This window comes from Cygnus olor, chromosome 20 (assembly GCF_009769625.2).
Source record: "Cygnus olor isolate bCygOlo1 chromosome 20, bCygOlo1.pri.v2, whole genome shotgun sequence".
In the NCBI taxonomy this organism is placed as follows: domain Eukaryota; kingdom Metazoa; phylum Chordata; class Aves; order Anseriformes; family Anatidae; genus Cygnus; species Cygnus olor.
The window spans coordinates 7,286,269-7,309,555 of record NC_049188.1 but is presented as its reverse complement, the minus strand read 5'-3'; the positions used below and the strand labels follow the sequence as shown (position 1 = coordinate 7,309,555).

General features: G+C 52.8%; 1 protein-coding gene across 3 annotated transcripts in view; it reads left to right on the top strand.

The window, feature by feature from the left end:
- Window positions 1–23,287, top strand: part of SSH2 (slingshot protein phosphatase 2) — a 92,434-nt gene that overhangs the window by 43,875 nt on the left and 25,272 nt on the right. For 2 of the 3 annotated variants that reach the window (XM_040533163.1, XM_040533165.1), the window contains exons 3-4: window positions 14,552–14,655; window positions 19,246–19,310. In XM_040533163.1, the coding sequence (XP_040389097.1) occupies window positions 14,552–14,655; window positions 19,246–19,310 (169 nt within the window). Of the gene's footprint in view, window positions 1–70; window positions 253–14,551; window positions 14,656–19,245; window positions 19,311–23,287 lie in introns of those variants that run through there. The other variant, XM_040533164.1, reaches the window with a different exon arrangement.

The window sequence follows — 23,287 nt, the reverse complement described above, 5'->3', positions numbered from 1 at the left end:
GGAGTTAGGGGCGTGGCCAGGCGGGGGGGGCGTGGCCGCCCCTGCGCAGTGCGGCGGGGAGCGGCGCGGCGCGGAGCGGGGGCGGCGGCGGCGGCGGCAGCGGCTCCCCCCCCTCCCCCGTTACCCCCCCCCCCATGCCGCGGGGCCGGGCAGAGCAGCGCAGGGCGGCCGCCGCCGGCCCGCTTGTGGCGCCGCGATGATCCCCTACTTCTCGGACAACGCCGTCATCTCGCAGGGAGCCATCGCCCAGCTGTGAGTAGCGCCGGGGGGGGGGTCCCCGGTGCCCCCCGGTGCCCCCCGGTGCCCCCCGGTGCCCGTTCCCTTCTCCTGTCCCCCCTTTGTCCCCTCTCTGCCCCCCCCTGCCCGTCCCCGCCGCCCCCCGTCCCTCCGAGCCAACTTTTCCCTTTCCGGCAGCCGCGGCTCGTCCCGGGGCTTTCCCACCGCCCCCGCTCGGTGCCCGCAGGCAGGGGCTCGTTCCGGGGGTGCCGAGCCCCGGGGGTGCTGAGCCCCGGGGTGCTGAGCAGCAGCCTGTCCCCGGTGTCCGCTGGCTGGGACAGCCCCTTCGTGCCCGGCCCCAAATCGCCTCCTTTGCTCCCGTGGTCCGGGCAGTTTGGCTCGGTACAGGGTTAGGGGGGCGCTTTAGGGAGGGAGACGGCACGGTCGGGTCCTGCCTGATGTTTCGGTAGCAGCCGACCGCTGGTTTGTTCCCTGGAGGCAGCACGAAAGGTTTAAAGGTAGCGGGACGAAGCAGCGGGGGTCCCACCGGGGGCTGCGTGCCTCTATCCAGCAGCCCCGGCGAGGACCTGAGCTGCACGGCGCTGCCCAGCTCGCCGGTAGGGACCCCTGCTTGTACCCGGCGTGGAAACACGTCCCAGGACTCCGTGGCCTCTTTTCGGAGCGCAAGCAATCACTGCTGCGTTTGGGAATCAGCGAAGTCTCTCTGAGCCGTTCATACCTGACCCAAAATGCTTATAAGTGGTCTTTTTTTTTTTTTTTTTTCCCCGCTCGCGGCGGTGCCTGTAAATGTTACGGCTTTCCCCGCGGTTGCTGATAATGAAGGTTTAACAGTGATTTACCTGAGCTGCTCTGTAGAACCAGGAATGCAAATTGGATGTGCCCTGGGCTTTGGGAAATCAAAATACTTCTGCGATTGTGGGGAGAAAACCCAAAAACCCAGCGAACCCGCTATAGGCTGAAGCGCTGCTTTACACGTCAGTGGGGTTTACCAAGCTCTGTCAAGTAGCTAGGTAACAATTTCAGTGCTTTTAAGATGTTTGCTCTACACGCTGCTCAAACACTTAACGCAGGGTTTGAGGCCGTCCGGAAAGGGACGGAAGGAGAGGGGAAACGGGGCGCTGGCAGCCCCGGGGCAGTCCCAGCTCCCACCTGGGCGCAGGGCGCACCCGTCCCTCTTCTGGCTCGGGAGATAACTGGGTTATCGGGGGGCTCGCGCCATCCTTTGCCTCCTGGAAGGAAAGATTAAAAAGCAAGAGAGTGACGGAGCTTTTAGCCCACGCATAGGCGTCTGCACAAGGCTGAGCGCTGGATTAATATTTTGATAGCGGTCTCAATCAGGACAGTGTCCGGGGCTGGCACAAGAAGGACCTGTTTTTAAATTTACACTGCTCTAATTACAGGTTGATAAAGGCTGGCTAATATCAGATGTCCTTATTTCCTTGTGGGCAAGACCTAAAAATCCAGATTTTGTTCATTTTGAAACTTACTCTCTGCGGAATGAGGAGGACATCGGTGACCCAAATGTTATCGGGAACTTGTGTTTCAGTGTACTCTTTAGTAGATGTATTCGGCTGATCAGCTCTGGCTTTCAGAGATCAGCAGAAATTGCTCCTGTGTTGACGCTTTTAGCCACTAACGTGGTCAGCTGCTCTGGGTCTGATTCATTTCAGGTTCACAAGCATTCAAATCCGTGTCCGAGGGACTTGGGTTTCTCCAAACGATCAGGATTTATGGTTGTAACTTGTTCCAGAAAGCCTTGCTACTCTCAGTGAACCTAGTGGGACTTCTGCCGATTTCCTGGCTTTATTTTTGTGTGGGATTCAAAATTCGCTTTGGTCTAATGAAACCCTAAAGCAGCTGATGGAGAGATAGAAGGAAAAAAAGCAAAACTTCAGACATCCTGCAAATACCAAAGAATTTTTAGCAGAAGAAGCCTGGAGAGATTGCCGCAGATCACTTCTTCCTGTCTGCAATCGCTTCCTTTTTCTCGTGCCAAGTTTTAGGTATCTAACTCGCCGCTGGTGCCCCTGAAGTGTTTTTTCCGTGGCCGTGTGATAGTGCTGCTCTTCGCTGCCAGATTCCTCTGCCGCTCGGTTTTCCTCTATCGTGGCGGCAGGGAAGGGTTACCCGGTGCGCAGGGCGCTCGCCGGGGATTTGGGCTCTCGCTCCCAGTCCAGCCACGGCCGGGTCTCACCAGGACAGCCATCAGCCTGCGAGCAATGCCTGAGGATGTCGGTGGGTGCCTGCCTTTGCTTTTAAACCCCACCACGTAGCTGTAGTGCCCCTATCCCCTGGTATTTCCGTGCATTTTGGGGTGAGTCCTGCGCCTTGAAGCAGCGCTGGGAGCCCTCCCCAGGCCCACGCCGAGCACGTGTTGGAGCGCTCCGATAGTGTTTACTACTTCATCCCCCGGCACTCCTGGAGCCAGATGGATCTGAAAACGTGAACACGCTTGCTGCTTTCCATGCTTCTCCTGCTTGCTTCATCCCAGCCTGTTTCCTATTATAAGATGTTGACTGATAGTTTTTACAACGAGTATTTTAAACCTTGGGGAACAAATCGAAGCAGCATGGGTAATTTATTCACAGTCTCACGGGTATGGCTTGGAGCTCTTAAAAAAAAAAAAAAAAGAGAAGTAAAACCCAGAAGTTAATCAGAATACTTTTCAGCAGAGGGTTAAAGGTAGGCACAAAATGTTCCTGCGGGCTTGGTGTCCCCCAGAATCACTCTTCCCGTAAGCGGCAGCCCTCCGCTGGGGCGTGAAGAAACGGCATGACGCCGTAAGAGGAAGCTGCAGGTGATTGCGGGCTGTATCACCGGGTGATGCGGACCTGTTGTATTGCCGCCACCTCACCGCACCGTGTCCTTGTGCCCGGGCCCTCGTCCTTCTCCACCCTGCCGTTCACCTTCGTCTTCAAAGCCCTGCGGCCGGGGCCTCGGTGCTGTGAAGTCCTGAGGGCGCCTTGCTTGAAGCTGTGCCACGTGCCCCGTCAGGATCCTCGCTGGTGCTGCTATTTGGAGAGCTCTTTATTTATTTATTGCTGCACGGGAAGCCTTACTTTTTCTCTGCTCGCGACGTTCCTGCTGCCAAAACCCCTGATCGCTCAGCAATTAGACCACTGTCCTCGGAGCAGCGTGCTATTGGAAATCTTTAATCGCCCCTGTACCTTCCGAAGTACTTTAGCATTGTGCTGAGAATCGGCGATATTTCAGGTTTGAAGAGATGATGCTCGGAAAGCCGGTTTGTGCAGCTCCAGAGGACGGCCCCAAGCCCAGCAGGGACACGGGGCAGCGTGCGGGGGGTCCGACCTGGCCCCTTGCCCCCAGGCACAGCACGTCGTGCTGGGCTTCCCGCTGCCCCGCAGGGCTGCCAGCCTTCTCCCATCTTCCTTATTCTCACCTCGATAACAAATATGACGTGTAAAAGGTCCCTTGCTACGCGCTGATTGCTAAAAGCCATGCAAATAAGCTGCAGTAATTGGGTAAAAGTAGTGCGCTGCCTGCTCCGGGCTGATCATTAACCCAGCCAGGGCCCTATTGTTCATAACTACTTTTCCTGTTTGGCTTTTCCTTTTATTCCCCTGGAAGCTACGGGCATTTGTCTCGCTGAGCCTTCCTGGTGGGGGGCAGGGAGAGGGATGGGATGAGGTTATGGGATGAGGTTGAGGGATGGGAGAGGTTATGGGATGTAAAAGCAAAACTTGAGCAGCAAATGAGGGTTCCCCACACCGCCCAGCAGCTCTGAAGTGGGATGTTTTATTGGGGAAGCCCACGCAGGGCTGCCCAGCTCCTGCCAAACAGGCTGCGAGGGGCAGAGGTTGCCTCTGAGATGGACTCCCCATCGTCCTGGAACTTCTGCAGATGCTCCTTGTCTCTGGAAATGCTTGGGATTTTTTGAAGGATTACGAAGCAGAAGGACCCGGGGCGAGATTATCAGCAGAAAAGGACCTTTTGGGGCTGGTTAATAGGCTGGCTGGGATTTTTCCACAGGACTCTACTTCCTTGTACCTTTATCAGAGAGCCCCTGGCTAAAATATTGCTTCATTGTTTTTTAAACAACTTCAGGCAAACTTTCTTGAAACGTTGCTCCCGACCAGTGTTTGCAGGGTCAGAGAGAGTTTAAAACCCTGTATCCCGCTCCGTCACAGGCTGCGGAGAGCTGCCGTCTCCTTCGCATCGGTCTGGCAAACAGCATCTAAATTATCAGCCCTTATGGGCCTAAAACTAGTTCAGCAAATATTTTTTCTCCAGTGTAATGGATGTAATGTGTCCAGAGCAACTCTGCAGCTTGAGTTTCCAGCCGCGGAGCAGCTAGCTGAAGGCTCCTAATTCCCCAAATGCAGGGGGAGAAATTCCCCGCTGTCCTGAAACCTGCACGGTTGTGCTTTTGGTGACGTGTTCAGCAGTCAGCCCTCTGCTTTGCCTACTCGCGCGGGCCGTGGCTTTAATTTAGCAGCTTGGAAGTAACAGGGGACCGGGAGTGGTGGCTCTGCAGCCACTTGTGACTGCTGTGGGGGATTATCCAAGTGCTTTGGGACAGGGAGAAGCCTTCTGGTTCAAGGACACCAAGCAGTCACAGCTGGGGAGGAGACAAGCCCGTAGGGATGAATACAAACCTCGTCCATACCCCGGTGTCGGCTGGGGCTGAGGGTACTGGAGCAGTCCAGCCTGTGAGGGTAGGGTTGGCCCCTCTTGGAGTTTGGCAGCTTTTCACGTTTGGGCATTTTTGGGGATATTAAGGCCACAGGCTCCTCGTTCAGAGCGTTTTTTTTTGTTTATCCCGTACTTATCTGGCCCTCCTCAGCATTGTGCTCAGCCCTTTGGAGTCTCTCGGTGTATTTGTAATAAGCCATTTAAGAAGTGTGCTTTTTCTCAAAACACCTTTGTTACAAGTAGGCTAAACCCACAGGCTGCCGAACCAGAAATGATTTAGCCCTCTCTGTAAACAAACGATCTTTGTCACTTGGTAGTGAAGCCCTTAGTTTGCTCGCACACTTCCCGCAATGGCTTAATGAGGTCCGTGTCGTCCCCCAGCGTGTGCTTCCTTGGGCCTGGGGTCTGCGTGACTCCAGCGTTGGGTTTACACGGGGAAACTCCAGGCTTCTCCCTGGAGAGGTGCAGGTTTGTCACAGCTGGATTCTGGCTCTGTGCAGTCCCAGAGGTGAACTGGGGTACATTCGTCCTTCTGTCCAGCGCTGCCTCGAAGCGCCCTGGCTCTGTGGGTGGGCAGGGACACGGCCCTACAGAGGACTGCTGGGGCGAGCTGAGTTTGAATAAACTTGGGTGAGCTTGGAATTAATTTGGGCGAGCTGAGCGTGGAATGAAGCACCCTGACACCAATGTGCAGGTGGCTTAGGTAGGAGCTGTCATCTGCTCCACATTTAGAAATCGCCACCTTGCCATGTCTGATGAGCTCCGGGGTGTCTCCTATCTCCTTGCACCTCGCTCTCCAGCATGAAGAGAATGAATTTGCTCATCCAAGCCTCTGGTTGCCCCGCAGCCTCAGCCCTCGGGCCGCCTAGCCCGTCGCTTCGTGGCCAGCGGTATCTTCACTTGGGCACGTTCAGCTCACCGAGACGCCGGCCGGCTTTCCTGATGTCCTGGGGCGTGTTGCTGATGTCCCGGGGCTGGTGAGAGGCTCCCAGTGGCAGGTGGGACTGCAGCGGTGTTATTCTGATTACCCAACGATAACCGACTCTGTCAAGTCATAATTTAGGGGGAACCTTCGGTTGCACACAGCTACAGATAAGAGAAGCTATCATCGGTTTCACCTTTGTCCTCTAAAACTTGGTCTGTTGGTGTCTTGCTTTCTTTAACTCGATGCTGGATTAAAATGAGCTCAGAGTTGTGCCCACACCCTCTTATTTTATTTTTTTAAAGCTCATTGTGTGGCAGCGTGCGAAGAGTTCGTCACTGGCCGGGATGATGATGATGGTAGTTTATTGGTGGTTTTCCCATTGTTTGCTTTGAAAAAGAGGAGGAGAAATCCAAACCCAAACGGAAAGCGGCACAGCTGCATTCCTCCGTGTGTCGCAAGGACGGAAAGCCAGTTAGTCTAAATAAAAACAAAGAATTTGTCAGCGCCATCCCTAGCCCCCCCGTTGCTTTACCGCGGCGAGAAAGTTGCAGGAAAGCAAACTGAGGCACATGGACGTGCCTCGTTAGCAGGCGGGCTGCTGAGTGCAGGAGAAACATCCAGCTGCGAGCCGGGCCATGACATGTTCGGCGTGTGCAGGGAGCTGTGGGTTGCTGAGCCCTGCCTCCAAATGTCAGGGCTGTTGGACGGGCCCAGAGGTGGGTGTTTTCGAAAGCAGGTCCCTCTGTCAAAAAGCAGGGCAGGTCGGGAGATGGGGCGGGCTCTCACCGGGGCGCTCAGCGCGGTGCAAAACCCCAACACAACAGCAATGGTCCTGCTTTGTCCTCGGTTCCTTTAAGCACACCATGAAATGCTTTGTGGTAGTTGTTCACACTCGAAATTAAGCGAATATCTATCTTAGAGGCTTTTAAAAGCTGTTTAAGAGCCTTTTCCCTAAAGTACGCTCTGTTCTTAGAGCCTTCTCCGGGTCCGCACTTGGCGTTGCATTGATCTCGCTGCTTCCACGTGTGGTTTTTAAATGGGTTCTTGTGCTTTTAGGAAATCCGAGGACCTGCGTTAAGAACTACTGAAAATTGGCTGCCAAACTGCTGAAAGTGCTAATTCTGGTGAAATTTAGCACCTGATTTCGCAGGGATAAACACATCTGGAATCTCTGCTCTTTGAGTTCAAGCTCTTGTAAAATAAAACTATTTAATGGGTTTCCAGCCTGAGACGTAGTCAGCTAAACTTCGCAGGGTTCTCGTGTTGAGTTAAAAACGCCTTAAAACACGTTGAAAAGAGGAGTGCTGACATCTCCTTTAGCTGGAAGTCACAGGAAGATATTAAAAGAGTAAGTTAATTCGCAGCTGCGCTGAGGAATCTCAAAAGCAAAACTGCTGCAGGGCCGTGCTTCAGAGCGATGCGTGCCGGTGTGTTGCCTTTACTTTCCTGGTCTGTGGGCAGATAGCACAAAGTGGGCATGGTTCAAGTGCTGCTGCTTCCCTGCTGTTATTTCAAATTTGCAAGAATCTGTATAAACACCTTGCAGTGCCGTTGGATGGTTTGAAGCAGTTCACTTGTCTGCTATGTAGAAATGTTCCAGGTCCTTTCGCTTCTCGTCCCGCCCTTCGTTTCAGCCTTTCTTTAGGCTCGGAGATGCAGCGGTGCTGTTGGACATCCCCCGGTCTGTCAGCTTCTGTTTAAAGTGGTGTATGGTGAGTGATTAATGGAAATTATTTCAGGAATAAAGGCCTCCTGGTAAGCCGATCCCTATTGAGAGAGCCAAAAGAAAAGCAGAGTCACAAGGGGCATCGTCTCCAGGAAGAACTCGCCGCATCCGCGGGGGGAAGAGTTGGACTGGAAAGCAGTGCTGAGTCCGCATGTTGAAATGCGTCATAATTCTATCTCGGGGTCTAATTCGGAGAGCTTTTCCTGCTGTCTCCGGATTGTCACTTACGCCAGCAGAACGGTGGAGTGCTCTTCTGCACTGGTTGCCTTCCCTTCTGCTGGGGTGCGTTCTCCAAAGGCCGGGCTGCCCCGCTCCGCAGCGCTGCGGGGTCAGGGAGCCCAAAGTGCTGCTGCGTTTCCTCTTCGGTTTGCAGCTTTAAAGTGAATCTGAAGTTTGTGTTGGCCTTGCTTGTGTTAAGGATTCTCCTTCCGCTTAGAATTGCCTTGAAGAAAAGGCACAGAATGCGTGAAACTATTTAAACTTTGAATTGTTTCTGAGTCTGGCTATGATGTTTACTCACTGCTAACTAACCCAAACTTCAGGCTGATGTTTACAGCCCTGTTAAACTTCGTTCCCCCTCAGTTGTGGCTGTACCATTCCCTAACACGAAGTCACTGATGTATTTGGAAATCTGTCCACCACCTAGGTGGGTGAGCAGATCGACGGCCTGGCTATGGGCCGCCTCAGCGCAGCAGGTAGAGCTCCGAGCGCCTTCCAGTTCCCATCAGCACCCCTTGAACAGCCACCCGCCAGGTTCCCGTCCCTCTGGAGCTGCTCACCACTCACTGCCCTCTGTGCCAGCCGAAAGGGGCAGCCAGCTCCGAGCTGGTTTTGTTCTTCCTGCTGGAAGCTGTCATTTAGGGATCAAGTATGGGGAGGATGCAAGGAGAACGGGAGAAAATTGCAAGTGCTGAGTGCTGCAGAAGCTAAAATACCGAACAAATAACTTCCTTGTATTATACGAGCGAAGTCCAACAGCCTCTTGAAGATTTGTGATGCTTTTGGGTAATCAAGCATCTGCTTCTTTTTAGCACAGAGGAAAGGCTTATTATTAGGCATTGATTTCTGTGCATGCAGACAGAGCCATCCTTGTTTTGGCGCTCTGCTTGCAGGGGTCCATTAACGTGCGGGCAGCGAGGCTGTGACCGGAGCTGGGTCGATCCCCCAGCACAACTCCTCCATTCTGGGTGGTCACGGAGCCAAGCTCCTCCAGGAGCCCCTAGGACCAGTGCTCGTGGGGCTGGACCCTCCCCAAAGCCGGCCAGGGCAGCAGCAACCCCTTGGAGCCACGTCTTCCTCCTCGGGCCTGAACTGGGGCTGCTCATGGCCAGCTGGGGATGCGGACATCAGGGATGCAGTTTGGGTGCACAGGGTGCTGCACTGCTTGATCTGCTGCTTGCTCCTCGGGCCGTCCCCTTCCCGGGGTGGCGGCAAGTCAGGCTCTCCATCCCCGAAGTGCTGAGCATGCTTGGCCTAAATATAGCTGCCCCCGGCCCTGGGCAGTGCGGGACGGCGCGGTGACCTTAGCGTGTCTCGTCTGCCTTGGGTCACGGCAGTATTTAAAGCAGCGGGGTCCTCCTGGGGGTGGTGGGCTCATGGGCGGGTCCGTGGCAGCTGGGAGTGGTGCCACCACGCGTGCGGAGAGGTCCGGGGAAAAGTTTCGGAGCTAAATGCGGATAGATGTGGTGGGAGAGCTTGTGTGCGCCCTGGGTGTTAGCCAGCTGCCGGCGGTGTGCCGGCTGCCGTCGTGGTTGGAAAAGAAAGGTGCTGCGAGTGAAAGCACCGCTTCCAGCCTCCGGTGGCAGAGGCGGCGTGGTGTGAGGGTGATCGGCAAGCACTGAGATAATTCTAGGGGGGGGAGAAAAGATCAGCACGTGTCAACCAGAGGGTGCTTTTCTGGAGATAACTCATCAAAACACTATTTTTTCCTTTGATCCTTGACGTAGTAGGGTCTCCTTACGAGGTTTTCTCATGCCTATTAAAGTGTTTTTTAAAGAATGTATTTCTGAAGGCGTTCGGTGGGTGCTGTGGGCAGGGGGAGCTGGCAGGGCGGCAGCACGGGGCACAAGGCAGTGCCCTGCCCGGTGCACGTCAAGTCCGTGGGCGCTCGGGCAGCGTGTGGGGCTCCATCTGGGAATGCCTTGACTCGGAGACCTGGTGGAAGCCCTCGGGGCCTATCGTGTGAAGCAAATTCCTTTCGCAGCCTCGCTTCCGGCCCCAGTCCCTTGCTTAAAGCCCAGTGCACGGGATGGGATTTCTGCTGTGACCACCGGGTGCCCGGATTTCGCAGTAAGCATCCTGGTTGTGCTAGCCGCCTGTTTCTGGTGCGTGAGCTCTGCGTTGCTGGAGGAAAACTGATTTGTGCTCCTCTGCTGCCCTGCATTCCAGAGCACGTCAGAGCCCTGCTTGCACAACTCGATGTTCGCTTGCTTTGGGGGACTTTTCTTGCCCTCTGGGTGGATCCCCTGGGGCCGGGCAGCAGCCCCACAGCTGAGGACTTGAGGCTACCGGGGAACTCACGCGGGCTTTGACATCTGCAGCAGCTGATGAATGATAAAACAACTCTGGGAACTTCTTCTAGAGTCTGCCTTACAACCCGGCCTGCTTCCCTGCTGCAAACAGGGCAGTCCCCCTGCCCGCGAGGGAGCACATCTGTCGGTGTCCAGGGGCTGGCTGGCTGCTGGGGCCAGAGGGATGCTGCAGGTGGCTGTGGTTGGCGGTGCCACGGTGCAGAGGACCCCCTGCAGCCGCAGGGGCCAAACGCTTCAGCTGCAAACAGCCGCTGTCACTGCCGCCCTGGCTGGCCGGGGTGAGTTTCTCAGCCCAGAGCCCCTGTCTTTGGTGCCATCTCCAAGGGATGCTGCCGCTCGGTGTTTCTGTCCCACATAACGCGTGGGGTTTCAAAGGGGGATGCCCTGCGGCTTGGTCAGAGCAAGAGAACCAGGAGGACGCCTGCTTTCCCCCAAGGACTCGAGCTCTGGCTGCTGTGATGGCCTGAAGCAGGAGAGGTGAACGTGGTGCCCTGCTGGAGGTGGGGGCTCTGCCGGCGTGCCCAGGCTGCCCCGGCTGCCCCCACTCTGGAGGCTGCAGAAGGGTTTCTGGGGTTCAATTCAAATGCACCTGGTGGCAAAGGAGCACCGATGACACGTGAGCACAATGTTTTTTTTCCAGCAGTGGCCTTGACTTGCAGGCTGTTAGCTCGGCGGGGTGCTGAGTGGGTGTCAAAGCTCCCTGCAGCTGCGTTGGGTGACCCGGGGCTGCTGAGATCCCCTCTCTGATACTGCCTGTGAGCTGCTTGGTTTGTGCAGCTCAGGTGGCTGCGCTTCGCTTGCAAGCAGAGCCAGGCTCATCAGTGCTCCCTTCTGCAAGGCTTGTACCTGCTCTGCGTGTGCCATAAAGTCTCCTCGCTTGGAGCAAGCAGAGGGATGCCATTAGATTTGCGATGCCTTTACAGTTCAGGCTCACGTCCATCGCCCCACCTTTGGGTATCTTCTGGCAAACAGTAACTTGTGCTGGCTCTCAGCTCAGCCCCAGCGTTTGCCCATCTTGGAGACCAAAGCAAGGGGGAGGATGGCTTGGCTAAGGTGAGAAGGGCTCGGTAGGTAGGTCAGCACAGACGAGTTCCCGCTGGCATTGCAGACCTCTCTGTGGTTCCGTGTGTCTGTGCAATCGCAGCCGAGCTCTCTCTCCAGGGAGCCCCACATTGGAGCAGAGGAAATGCCTGCAGACGGCCCTTTAAGGGGGAAAAAAAAAGTCACAAATGCAGATGTCGCTAAAAACTCAGCGTGCGTCAGGCGCTGGAGATGGAGCGGGTTCCCACGCTCTGTTTGTTTTCCTCCTTGGGCCGGTTCTGAAGTTGCAGAAGTGCTGAGTGGCAAGAGGCTGCCTGGCTGGAGAACCACTTCCCCTTTCTCTCCTTGCCCTCAGCGCTGTCACCTCTGTTGACAGCACCGCAGAGCCCTTTTCGGGAAGTCGTGGCCCTTGTTTTGCTCTGCGCTGGGCTCGTTTCTGTTTTGAATGTGAGAGAGGCCCAGCCGTGGCCGTGCGTGCTGCCAGCTGACCCTGGTAATACAAACGGCAGTGCAGAGCGCTCCTGAGGTTTTTTCTTGCCTTTTCCATCTCCCGCTTGTTGTTGTGGGTTTTTTTGTTAGTGATTGGTGCTGCTTTGCTTTTCCCAGTCCTGAGATCTGGCCTGTGCGTGAGGATAACCGGCTGCCGTCGCTGCTCACCGGACTTAAACCGTTCGTCATTTCACCAGGCTCCATCGCTCAGCGGGGCTTAAACTGGACGCCGAGCATCGCCCTCCTCTATATAAGTCACAAACACAGTTGTCCTAGGCAATAATTAAAACCAAGTGCTTTAAAAAACAGGCAAGGGAGAGAGGGAGGATGAAAACCGACGCACGGGTGAGCCGAAGGAGTTGGGCGCCGCTCTGTGCGGGGATGCCGGAGCTGGTGATGCTCTCGCCCAGTGCTTTGGTGGAGAAGGGCCCTCGGATCCCGGCTGTGCTGACCGCCCTGGGCTGGGTCTGCTGCTCGGGGAGCTGGGGCTTCGTCCCTCGTGGGCGAGTGGGCACACAGCAGGCGATGCCGTGCCCCCTGCCTTAGTGTGGAGGAAGGGAAGAGCCAGCTCCCGCCTGCTTCAGCACGGACCTCGCCACTACGTGTCCCGTTCCCAGCTCGGGCTGCTGCCCCTCAGTCAGCCCCGGGGTTAGCTGGCACGTGTGATGGGAATGAGAAGAGTCCTAACCCGCAGCTCCCTACCTACACGCTGCTACCCACTAAAAATCGTGGTTAATTCCGCCTTAGGGCGAAACCTCAGGCACAGGCTGAAGGGCTGCTACCGCTGCTCCTTGGCTTGGCTGATAAAAACTACGTGAGAACGGGCTGTGATTGCCGGATTCCCTCTCCTCCCTGACATGCATTTGCCTCTGTGGTGAGGTTGTAAAGGGAGGAAGAAAAGGTGAGAAGTCTTCTGAGTCTGCGTCCTGGTCTCGTGTCCTGAAGAGGCTCTGCGCAGCGCCGTGCACCCTCTCACCCCGCTCTTGCCTGTGGGTGCTCGTTGGAAAGGACATCGGGGCGCTGCTGAATCCGAAGCATGTTAGAGCTAAGGGAGGGAGAGATTTCTCTGTGAAGCAAGCGGCTTTAGGATCGCTCCTTGTTTCTCTAGTACGCAGGCTTTAAGAAACTGCAGCTTGAGGGCTTTCAGAGGAACTATGTGTCAGCAGGAGCAAGGAAGGCTCAGTCAAAATTCCTGATCTGAGAAGGGTCTGGGGAAACGGCTGTGCACTGTGTGCCCAATTATTTGTATTTCTTTGGCACAGATAAGGATCTCTGATCAATTTTAATTTGCGAAGAGTGATTTTTTTTTTCCTTTTTAAAATTCTGTCTTGCTGAAACATCCAGTGCATGTTTTGACGTCTGCTATAATTCTAGAAAATAGCCCTGGGAGAAACCTTGTCGGCAAGGAGGGTGCCGAGGTGCAGCCTGCACCGCAGGGTGTGCTGCGGCTTCAGAAAGGGGCTTCCCGTGTGTGCATCTGCCTTGCTGGGGCTCTGGGAATTTGATTGTTTGATATCCCCACCAGGAAAATGGAGAGGTGCCCGGACGTGCGCCTGAGGTTACGGGGAAATCCAACTGCAACGCGGGGTTTGTAACTCCCCGGTACAAGAACCCGGCAGGCGAAGCCTGGGGTTACAGCGGTCAGCCTCAAAGCGGGAAGCCGGCTCGTGCCACGCCGGCTCCTGGATCTCGGTCACGCGTGATTTCTCTGTGATGCTGTTGTCTTCGGTCGTGCTTAGGCACCGGCCTGCCCCGAGGAGCCACCAAAAAGTGTCCCTGAGGCAGCAGCAGCGGGGACGCGGCCGTGCAGGCGGTGACCTGGCGCAGTGCAGCGCTCGCCCGCTGTCCGTACGCAGAGGTTCTTCAAATATATGGCGGGGCTTTTTGCCCTATTGTTATTTCCTGGCCCTTGGCTCTTAAGGGAAGGGAATAAATAATCATTTCTGTTATTTGCTTAAGTGGAGAAAGGAACTGAGAAGTTCCTAGTCTCTTCTGTAGTTGACAAGGACACACCGACTTCTTTTTGAGGGCATGGAGCTGCTGCGGTGCATGATGCCAGGGACTCTCCCATCCTGTCTTATCATACTCATCAACCATCCTGTTGACTGTAGGATTGTTTTTGGCTTTCTTCAAAGCGTGTACGACTATCTCATCAATTCTGAGAAACGCAGGAACCCTGAACTGTGCAACAGGATGGCGTAATTGCAACATCTGTAGAGAGCTCTGGTTTTTCCGTGTGCCGCAGCATCTTAGAGAAAGCTACTGGAAGATGTGCTTAAACTCTCAGCTGTACCACGGAGCTTGAGGACTCCTGATATTGCCCCTTCCCACAAACCTCTGTCCTCATTTGACTCCTTAAAGGGCGAAATCAGGCCAGCAAGTGATGTCTGAATTGAACAGCATTACACTTTTGCTTTTAATTTATCGGTCTTTGAGTAAAATATCACACAACTCATAGTATTTTCATGGCTTCTTAATCTGTTGCATACACTAATTTTCTTTTGGCTAATTGCCGAAGGAAGGCGTTTGTTTCTACAGGGCATCAGCTGTGCCCAAACCACAAAGCACGGGGTTAACAGGATCCATAATTGCAGCGATGCGTGGGCTTGCCGTATTAATCACCATTTAGAAATGTGGATCTCTCATCTTGGCTTTCAAGTCGAAAATATAGCCATAGGTTAATCCCCTCTGCCTGCTCAGGTTCCACCTCTGTGGGCAGAACAGCACCAGACACATGTTCTGCTTTTCGAGGTTTCTCCGTTTGTGATGTTTGAAGTACTCATGGGGGGGAAGTTCTCCACCAACAAAATAATTTGAACTAAATCCATTTCATGCAAAAGAACGGAGCATTCGTTCCATGAATCCAGCCTCTCTTGTTTTGTTGCTTTTCTCCTTCTAGAGAAAATAAAATGATTCCCTTGCTCACTGTTTCTGTCTCTTCCCTCGCAGCATCAGCGAAAGCTTCCTCACGGTGAAAGGAGCGGCGCTCTTCCTGCCCCGAGGGAACGGCTCCTCCACTCCCAGGATCAGCCACAGGCGCAACAAGCATGCAGGTACCAGGGTGCAGCAAGCGACTGAGGCTCCTCTGCTCTCCTGTTTCCCAGTCCACCTTTCTCAAGTTCGTTCTCAGCAGATGGCACACATTTCTGTTTTGCACCAGGTGTGCCTTAAAGCTAGACCTTCCAGCCTCGGGACTGTGAGATCTTATGCTGGTAGGAAAAAAAGTTTCAGTACTCTTGCTAATCCAGCAAAATCAAACAGATGAGTGACTCTGGGGCAGCAATCATGGCATCGTGGGGGGTTAAGAACTGCCATCCCCCAGAAAAGATCCTGCTGTACCTTCTGTGTGAAGGAGGGTCGTACTCAAAGTCTCCTGTGTTGTTCTGGAAAACTTGAGGTTAGATAAGAGATGAGTAATTGCCCTTCCTGATCTGAAAGTAACTTATGATGGAGGAAGGGGAAGCTACTTACCTCTGCGTGGTGGTGAGGAAACTTCTGAGCAATGTCGGTGTGACTTCGCAGACGTATCAGCAGCGTGAATAATGTGGAGGCAGGCAGAATTCCGCCCCCTTTATCACCTGAACGTTAGATTTGTTTTTTTGCTTTGACTCTTTGTTTGGAAAGTCAGTCTGAATAATGAAACTCAAACATTTCGGGGTAGGTTGTTTTTGGTTGTGTGCGCGGTGCTTATTCACTGACGGTGTGTTACAGGGATCAGATAGTGTGGGGTTTTTCCCTGCCATTAAACAATCAGCAGAAAAGAAACAACGTGCAGACCTTCGGGCTTTTGCCTATGGGGCAAGGCAGAAGCAGAGAGGCTGGAGCCGGCTGTCTTTGCCAAAAAGTGACCCCCAGAAGTGACTTGGTTTGGTTCCAGGTGCAGGTTTCTTTGTGCTCTGATACCATCAGAATGTCACCCAGCTCTCCATCCGGCAGTTACCCGGCCGATGTCTGGTCCACCTCAAAATTAGTTCACAAACATCTTTATAGAAAGGGTTAAAAGTCAAAAGGCAATTAATTACACACATCTACTCCATTATACTCAGCATAAGCAGTACCCAAATTGCTTTGATCGAGATGCATTAATTGCCAATTTTCAAAGGAAAATAAATTGTTCTAACGTTAATTAAAACTGGCCCTTCTGGTTGGAGCTGAAGTGAAATGAAATGGTCTTCAGTGTGCAGGTAGAGTCAGCAGCTGTTTAAAGTTTATCTTGACCCATCGTGTTGGTTTTTTTCTCTCTAAGTCCTCTGCGTAGCTGAAGCCCAGGTCTCCTCCTGACTGTTGCTGCCTCGGCTTGGCTTTACAGAGGAGCCCAGCTGAAAGTTGGACGGGTTTCCTTGGGAGCCCGTGCGAGGCATCACAGACAGCTTTGGGTCTCTCTTGCTGCTCACGTTCTACTTTGTACAGCTGATCTGCATGAGGTCTGGAGAGCTTGGTGGAAAATAGTGGTGCTTGGCTAATCAGCACGGAGATTTTGGAAGCCGGGCTGCCAAGAAAGCAAATCCGGTGTGTTGTAACTGCTTACAGCAAGGTGCTCTGTATTTAAGAGGCTGGCTTGCCTAAGGGGTGGAATTTCTGTTCTTAGAAGACTTCACTTAGGGGGTGAGTGTTCCAGGGCGTCAGTACTTGTCCTTTCCTCAGCTTCCCAGCTTGTCAAGTGATGTTAATGCTGTGGCATTTTTATAAGGCACTTGGAGTTTCACTGCAAAGTGTCCTTTGAATGAGCGCGCCCCATTCATCTCTTCTATGGACCTTCCTGACGTGCAGTATGTGCCAGCACACCAAGGCACCGAGGGATCCGGGTGTCTCCTTCCTGAGCAAAACATCTGTGCCGCCAGAATTAAACCAGCGGCATAGAGAGGGTGGTTCAGAGAGGGGAACCGGCCGCAGGCGGTGAGCTCGGTGTGCAGCACAGGAAGCAGCCTCCTTCCTCGGCCTCTGATAATCCGTGCTCTGCTTCCAGCCCGCCTGTGTCGTGGCTTATCTCTGGCACGCAAAGTCAGAAGGGGGCTGGGGAGCGGACGTAACTTCCCCGTACGACATCGTGCCTTTGGATGCAGTCGTGCTTCAAGTGGCCACGGGAGCGTGTTCTGGGAAGGCTCCTTGACCCCCCAGACCTCCCTCCGTAATTCATCGGGGCGCTAGAATCCAGCGTGAAGAGTAAATGCGTAACAGGAAATAATTAATGCTCACGCCCATTTCTTTAATTGTATCACCTTCAGAAATGGAAATCTCTCGCTGGCAGACGGACTAGATAAGGTACCAGCTGTCCTCCCCTCTCCCCGGGTGGTCCTGCGTGCCATGCCACCCGGATCCTGGGGGCTGGGGGCTTGCTTTCATGCTCTGATGGTGCTGGAGGAGGCCAGAAAAGGTTGCAAATTCCCTGGGGCTTTTGCCATCTCTGGGATACTGTAAATCGGTTTTAAGATCCCATCGGAGCTGTAATGCTTTGCACCTAGCCTGCCAGCTCGGGGGAAACAAAAGCATCTGCTTGCTGCTGGACAATGTGATAGGAAGCAGCAGTCGTGCCATGAATGCCAGCAAAGCCGGCAGCTCTTCACAGGGCAGGATGTGGTATCTTTGTGCTGATTCTGGCATGCTAAAACCTTCCCTTAGCCTTTTCTTCATCCAGCAAGCTTACAGAATGCCTTGTGTGTTTGGGGCTGAAAGTGCTGCACGTCGAAGCTGGCCGAGGAAGCGATGCTTTGGTCTCCAGCTCTGCGGCTTCCAAGGCTGGCGGGGCAGGCTGGTGGTCAGCAGGGAACAAACTTTCTGAGGATGAGGGTTAACGGAGCTCCTTGCCCGAGCCTTGCAGAAAAGGTTTTCTTAGAAACTTCGTTTCTTCCTAAAGTATTATTAATCTCTGGGAACTTCAGCTCCTAAACTGGTTCCTGATGTTGAGTTAGCGGCAGCAGTAGGTGGGAACTGTTGGTTTTTCCCTCCCCAAAACCTAAAATGAAGCATCTTTTGTTTCACATTGCTTCAGACACGTGGATACCCCAAGCCGGGCGCTTGCTGGCACCTGCAGCAGAGGGAGCGCTGCCTGCCGAGCCCGCTGGTCTCCTGGTCCCTGCTGCAGCTGGGGCTTGGTGGAACCGAGCAGGGCTCTTGCACTGGTGTTGACACGGGGAAATCCTGTCTCCCACTGCACCCCTGGGAGGAGAAGCATCCGATGGATGAGCTGGCCTTTCCTACGTTAACTGTCTCCCTAAATAATCGCTGTTTAGGGAAGTGTGTGCCAGCAGCTCCAGCGCCGAGAACAATGTCCTGGGGCAGGAAGCGGCTTCGGGTGCCTGTCACCTCTGCTGCTTTGTGTGGGACTTTTCTAGCACGGCTGCTTGCCTCGATTTCCCACCCCCCAGTTAAAATGCTCTCATTGACTCATTCTCCATATGCTGAAACGTGTCTAAAGGAGGAAGGAAGGGGAGAGCAGCGCATGCTGTGTCCTGTGTAGCCCGCTCCACACGAGCTTATCTTCCTCCCACCAGGAGAGGGGCTGCAGCAGCGGATAAAAGTGATTACAATGCTCTCCTTGCGTTTGCTTTCTTTCCCTACTCCTATGTGCCACTTCTGGGTGCTGCCCCATGCCCGAGCTTTCCTTATTTCTGCAAGTCCCTGAAACTTTGTGCCGAATGCTCCAGCACTCGTGCTCTTCCCAGCAGCGTTGCCTCAACTTAGCTTCCCCGCTGCGTAGGGGTGGCAGAGGGCAGAAGAGGAAAGGCTCCTCTCGACGATGTGTGCCACCTGGCAGCCTGGCCCTCTCCTTTCTGGGAACGCAGGTGAAATTTCCAGGTAATGATCAAAAAAGCAGCTCGTTGCTGGGGGTGCTGTTGCTTGCTGATGCCCGGCGGGCGATGCGCTGAGCGGAAAGCTCTTGGCTCCCTGCGGGCCAGGGAGTGGAGCAGAGAAGTTGGCGCAGGAGTAGTGATGGAAAGCACCTCCCGTGTCTGTCGGATGTCTGCTGCTTTAGGATCCTGTGCCACTCTGGCCGTTTAAGAAGACTTCACAGTTACTGTGTGACTGCTGTTTTTTTCTTTCAGCTTTTCTCAGCCTCACCAGTAAAGGAGTAGCAAGCATTTTCTAGGAAAAATTATGGTTGTTCAGTTTTCAGGTGGTAATTCTTAGATACTCCTAGATGAGGTTGGGACATAAGTGTGTGGGGGCACATGGTGCTCTAAGATGGGACCATACATCACCTCGAAGGGGACTCTTTTGTCTAGGTGAGAGTTTTGCTCTGAGCAATAAGTTGGTGGAAAAGAAATGGCAGACTCCTGATGTGAGCCACGCGGTAGATGAGATGTTGAACCACGAGGTAGGGTCCATTTCTGCTTGGCTTGCTTTGCCTTTTAAAGGAACAAAGAGTACTGAAACTTCTTTTTTTTTTTTTTTTTTTTACTTCTGTTGAAAAGATAACAGGATTTAGCAGGAGAGAGCGCGGTGAGACGGGAACAGGTGAGCACACGGAGCAAAGAGCAGCTGATTAAGAGCTGGAGTTTTGTCATCTTGGGGTGGGTGGAAGTGGCGACACTCACTGTGACGTGTCAGGTTTCCTGGTGGACATTTGCTCTGGCTGGACAGCCAGGAGCTTGCATGTGATTTAAAGCTATTTTTGAGTGTTCACCTTTCCCTCTTTCTTCCAGGGGATCTCCAGCAACACCTGCAGGCCATGTTCATACTGCTCCGCCCAGAAGACAACATCAGACTGGTAGGCTGGCTTTTTGCTTATCTGCTGCTAGGAATATAAAGGTTAAGTTCCACTTGACAAATACACCTGCGTAACTCGTGAAAGCAGTGGTGTGTGTGTGTGTGTGTGTGTGCACCAGTGGTTTCATCGTTAGGTGTGGGGAGTCCTCTGCAACCACAAGGAGAAAAAAGCAGCTAAATTATAAAACGCCTGCTTGTTCAGGGAGACAAGCTGTATGGCTAGCAGACTGCCTTTGTCTGAACCAAGTACTGAGTAGTTATGTGCTCAGAAAGGACTGTAACGGTTGCCAGAGAAGCTGGGTAAATTAGCTTGGTGTCCTATTAAAATATCAAGTGTAGGTGACTTAGGTCTGACCAGCACGAAGACCTGCCTTTCCCTGTTAGTTCAGCTGTATTCCTCGCTCTGCTCTCCTAACTGGTTGCATCCCAGAAGACTGAGGTTTATCAGGAAGGAGTGTACAAGATCCCCTTGTAGCTACGTACCCATGTTGATTGCTGTCTTTCTGCTTTTTTGGGTTGTTGCATCCTATAATAACAGGATGAAAACTAAGTGCTGCCGTTTATAGCGTTGATAGGCTGTATTAGAGACCTCCAGAAGCTGAAGAAGAGCAGTGAGGAATTTGTCTAGGACATGTTGAAGTGCTCTACAAGGTCAGGCATGACTGCAGTGTCTCTGCATCTCTCATCACTTCATAGCCTGAAGTTCCTTTCCCGTGTTGTCTTGGTGCATCTTAGCAACATGTGCCCAAAGCAGGATTGCCAGCCTCAGAAGTGCTATTCTGGCACCTCTACTTTGTTGAATCCTCCTGAGCTGTGCTGGAGCTGGACTGATCTTAGGAGTATAGTTATAAAACAGACGAAGTTACTACAGAGTGCTTTAACTCTAAAAATGACCACAAAATAATTTGTCTTAAGCAATCTTTGTAAGCAAACTGAAGGACTTACTCCCAGAATTCGTCAGGCACACCTTGCTGTCATGAATATTTCAGCGAAAGTGATGGGACTGGGGGGTTCTCAGTGTTTTTCAAAATCTGAGCTGGGGTTAGAACATTGGAAGCTATTGAACAAGGCATTGTTCGGAGATATCACTGGCTACATTGTGTGATTTGGGACAAATTAGCCTTAACAGCTGAATGAGGACTTTGTGGGCTGAGACATAAACCCTTTTGTTCAGAGCTACATTTGGAACGCTGAAATCTTGCATGAGGTTAAGTTCGATAGTCTACTTGAATTTAATTGATTCTTGACGAACGAAGGGTGTGCAGAGCTGCAATAGACTCTCTCATAAAATAGTAGATACAAATGAGATTTGAAATATAAACAGTACCGAGAGAAATGCATTCTTGTCTTCCTGTGTTGGCTGCTGTCACTCAGAGGGCAGGCCTCACAGCTCAGAGGGCAGCGGAGGAATCTAATCCTCTGTAAACGTACACTTAAATTCTGGAACAACTCTTGTTTCTGTTGGAACTACAGGCAGAGCTTTTAGCTCTAAATGACCAGAATCAGAGGAATGGTGTGAGTGTAAGATCAGTAGGAAGGAGGAAAAGGAGTTGAAAGTGTACAAACTGATGTAAAGTATTCCTGGAGATCAGCGGAGCGGGGAGTTGTTCACTTACATGCATTTAATAATAAAAGAAGACTTCAGAAGACTCGAGCACTGCTTTTTGCCTTCAAATCAAATGTCCCAGTGAGAACTGTGATCCTGTATGAAACCCCTGCTATCCTGTAGCATCAAAAAGATGAAAGGTCAGTATGAACTTACATTTTGGAAGGTGCTGTTCGTGAGGGCTGATAAAATACTCAACACTTCTGATGAAACAGGAATGCAACAGAAGCTAAAGTTGGCTTGTGTTTAGGTGAGCCTAAAACTAAGAAAAATATCGCTGGTCATGGAAGGATGCAGAGGATTTCTTGTTCATGAACAGACTACAAATAATGTCAAACCGAGGAGAAAGCCATCTCTGTGCAGATGAGCTGTAGAGAAACCTTCCCATGTCATCACAGTCTCTGAAGCTAGGCCATCCTCCATAGATTGGCTGGGATTTCAAGTATCTTAATTTAAAAGGCAGCAGACCATTTAGTTACTTGGTGCACTCCTACTGTTGGGTAAGCGTACGGACGTAGTGCTTAATGAAGAGATTAGACATCAATTTGCTGGGCATGTTGAACCTCTAATAGTAACTTTTGAGCTTGGCTGGTTTAGAACGTGAAGCTCACTGTTATATTATTCCGGCAAATTTAGCAGAATGCATTATCTGCTCCATTGATGGTTCTTTGCTTTGAGGGAAGGATGGAAGTGTTGGATCTGGAGAGCCACAACAAGCTGTGCCCTGTTTCTCTTAATTGGTCCTCCGAAAATCCTCCCCCAGTGACTTGGAGCTGCGTGACCTTTGGTCGCTGTTCGGCCAGTCCCCTGCTAAAGGGTCTCGCATTAAAACCACACTTCTAATTACTGCTAGCTAAATTGGTTTAGCAAAGTTAGATTATGGTAATCCTCTTGCTGCTTCGCTGTCCTCGAGCAGCAAACAGCACTCGTGTGTGGATGCCCAGGACACGGCAGCTCTTGGCTGCCTACGCCTGTTTTAGGCAAATCTTCGTTGCTCTTTGAGGTTTGGATCCTAATGTCGATGCTGACTCTAACCACCGAGGCCTCGGTGACTGCTTGCTCTTCTAGGTTGAAGAGCGCCCTTTCTGTTTTGCTGCAAGTGGTTAGTTGTAGAAACAGCCTCCTTTGGCAGAACTCGCACCTCGAAGGCCTGGCCGCTTTGGTTCGCCGTCTTCCCAAAGGAACCCCAGTGACTCGAGGCGCAAGGAGGAAAATAAGGCTGGTTTTAGCATGACTTATCCTAAAGAGACGGGGTGGGGCACAGTCTTGCTATACAGAGCACATCTGTCCGCTGGCATCAGCCTTTGGTACTTTCTGTTAGTCTCAGTCTAATAGGACGAGTCTAGAAAGCGCAGTGAACACTTCTCCTGCCTGCACTTGCTCTTCCACCCCCAGCACCAGAGCTGCTGCTCCCCGCAACACTGGGAAGCTTTTCCTGCTGCTCTCAGCATTGTCTCCTTCCATAGAGAAACGGTGAGCTCTGATTTGACTGCCATGTGCTGTTTTAACCTTTGTTGTAGGTTTGGCCATATCTCGTGGCTGAGAACTACTGGCTGGTGGATAGGCGAGGGGTGAGGAGTCCAAAAAGTGTTGCAAGTAAAAAGTTGCCTGCTGCAGATAGGGATAGGCAAAGCTCACAAAGATGAGCTCCGTTCCCTGGGCTCCTTGCAAAACAGCAGTCCGTCTGTAGGATTTGGTTGAGTCACCTGGGTTCTTGCTTCCTTTTTGCTCCTGGAGGAGCGTTATGCTTTGGTGCAGGCTTTCAGGAACTTCCTTGTTGCTCTGATGCTCACGACTTAGCTGCACGGCTGCTTTCTGAACGCTGTTAGTGCTACTTGGTCTGGGGGAACATCCAGGCGTTCTCCAGTCCTGCTAGACCTCTTCGTCCACGGGGTGCATGTGGTTGTGACAGGAGCAGTGAGGCACCGTGACCTTCACCCTCTGAGCAATCTGCGCCCAGCCATGAGTACGGCGTAGTGCTACAGGAACCTCTTCCTGCCAGGTGTGCGGCGGTAGGGCCGCCTTGTGCTGGGGAAGCTGCTAGCAAAATTCTGAGGGCCAGCAGCAAACCACATACCAGTTAGGTCCTAGCTGCCTGCCCAGCTGTCTGGGAAGCTGGGGGAAGGAGTCTGCTGTAGCACACGGTAAAGGCAAGCCCTAGCTCTGTGAACAAAGTCCTGTGAGGGTGAAGAGCATATTCAACAGCCTTGCTGAAGGTGTAATGCTCCGTGAGGATACCTAGAGCGGGGCCGTGTAGGCTGCTGCTCCAACACAGCCTTGGTGGGATGCAGCAGGCCCACAGCAAGGTGTGCAGGAGGCCCTGGGAGCACCCCAGCTGTCGAGGAGAGCTTTGTGTGTAAGAACAAGTCACT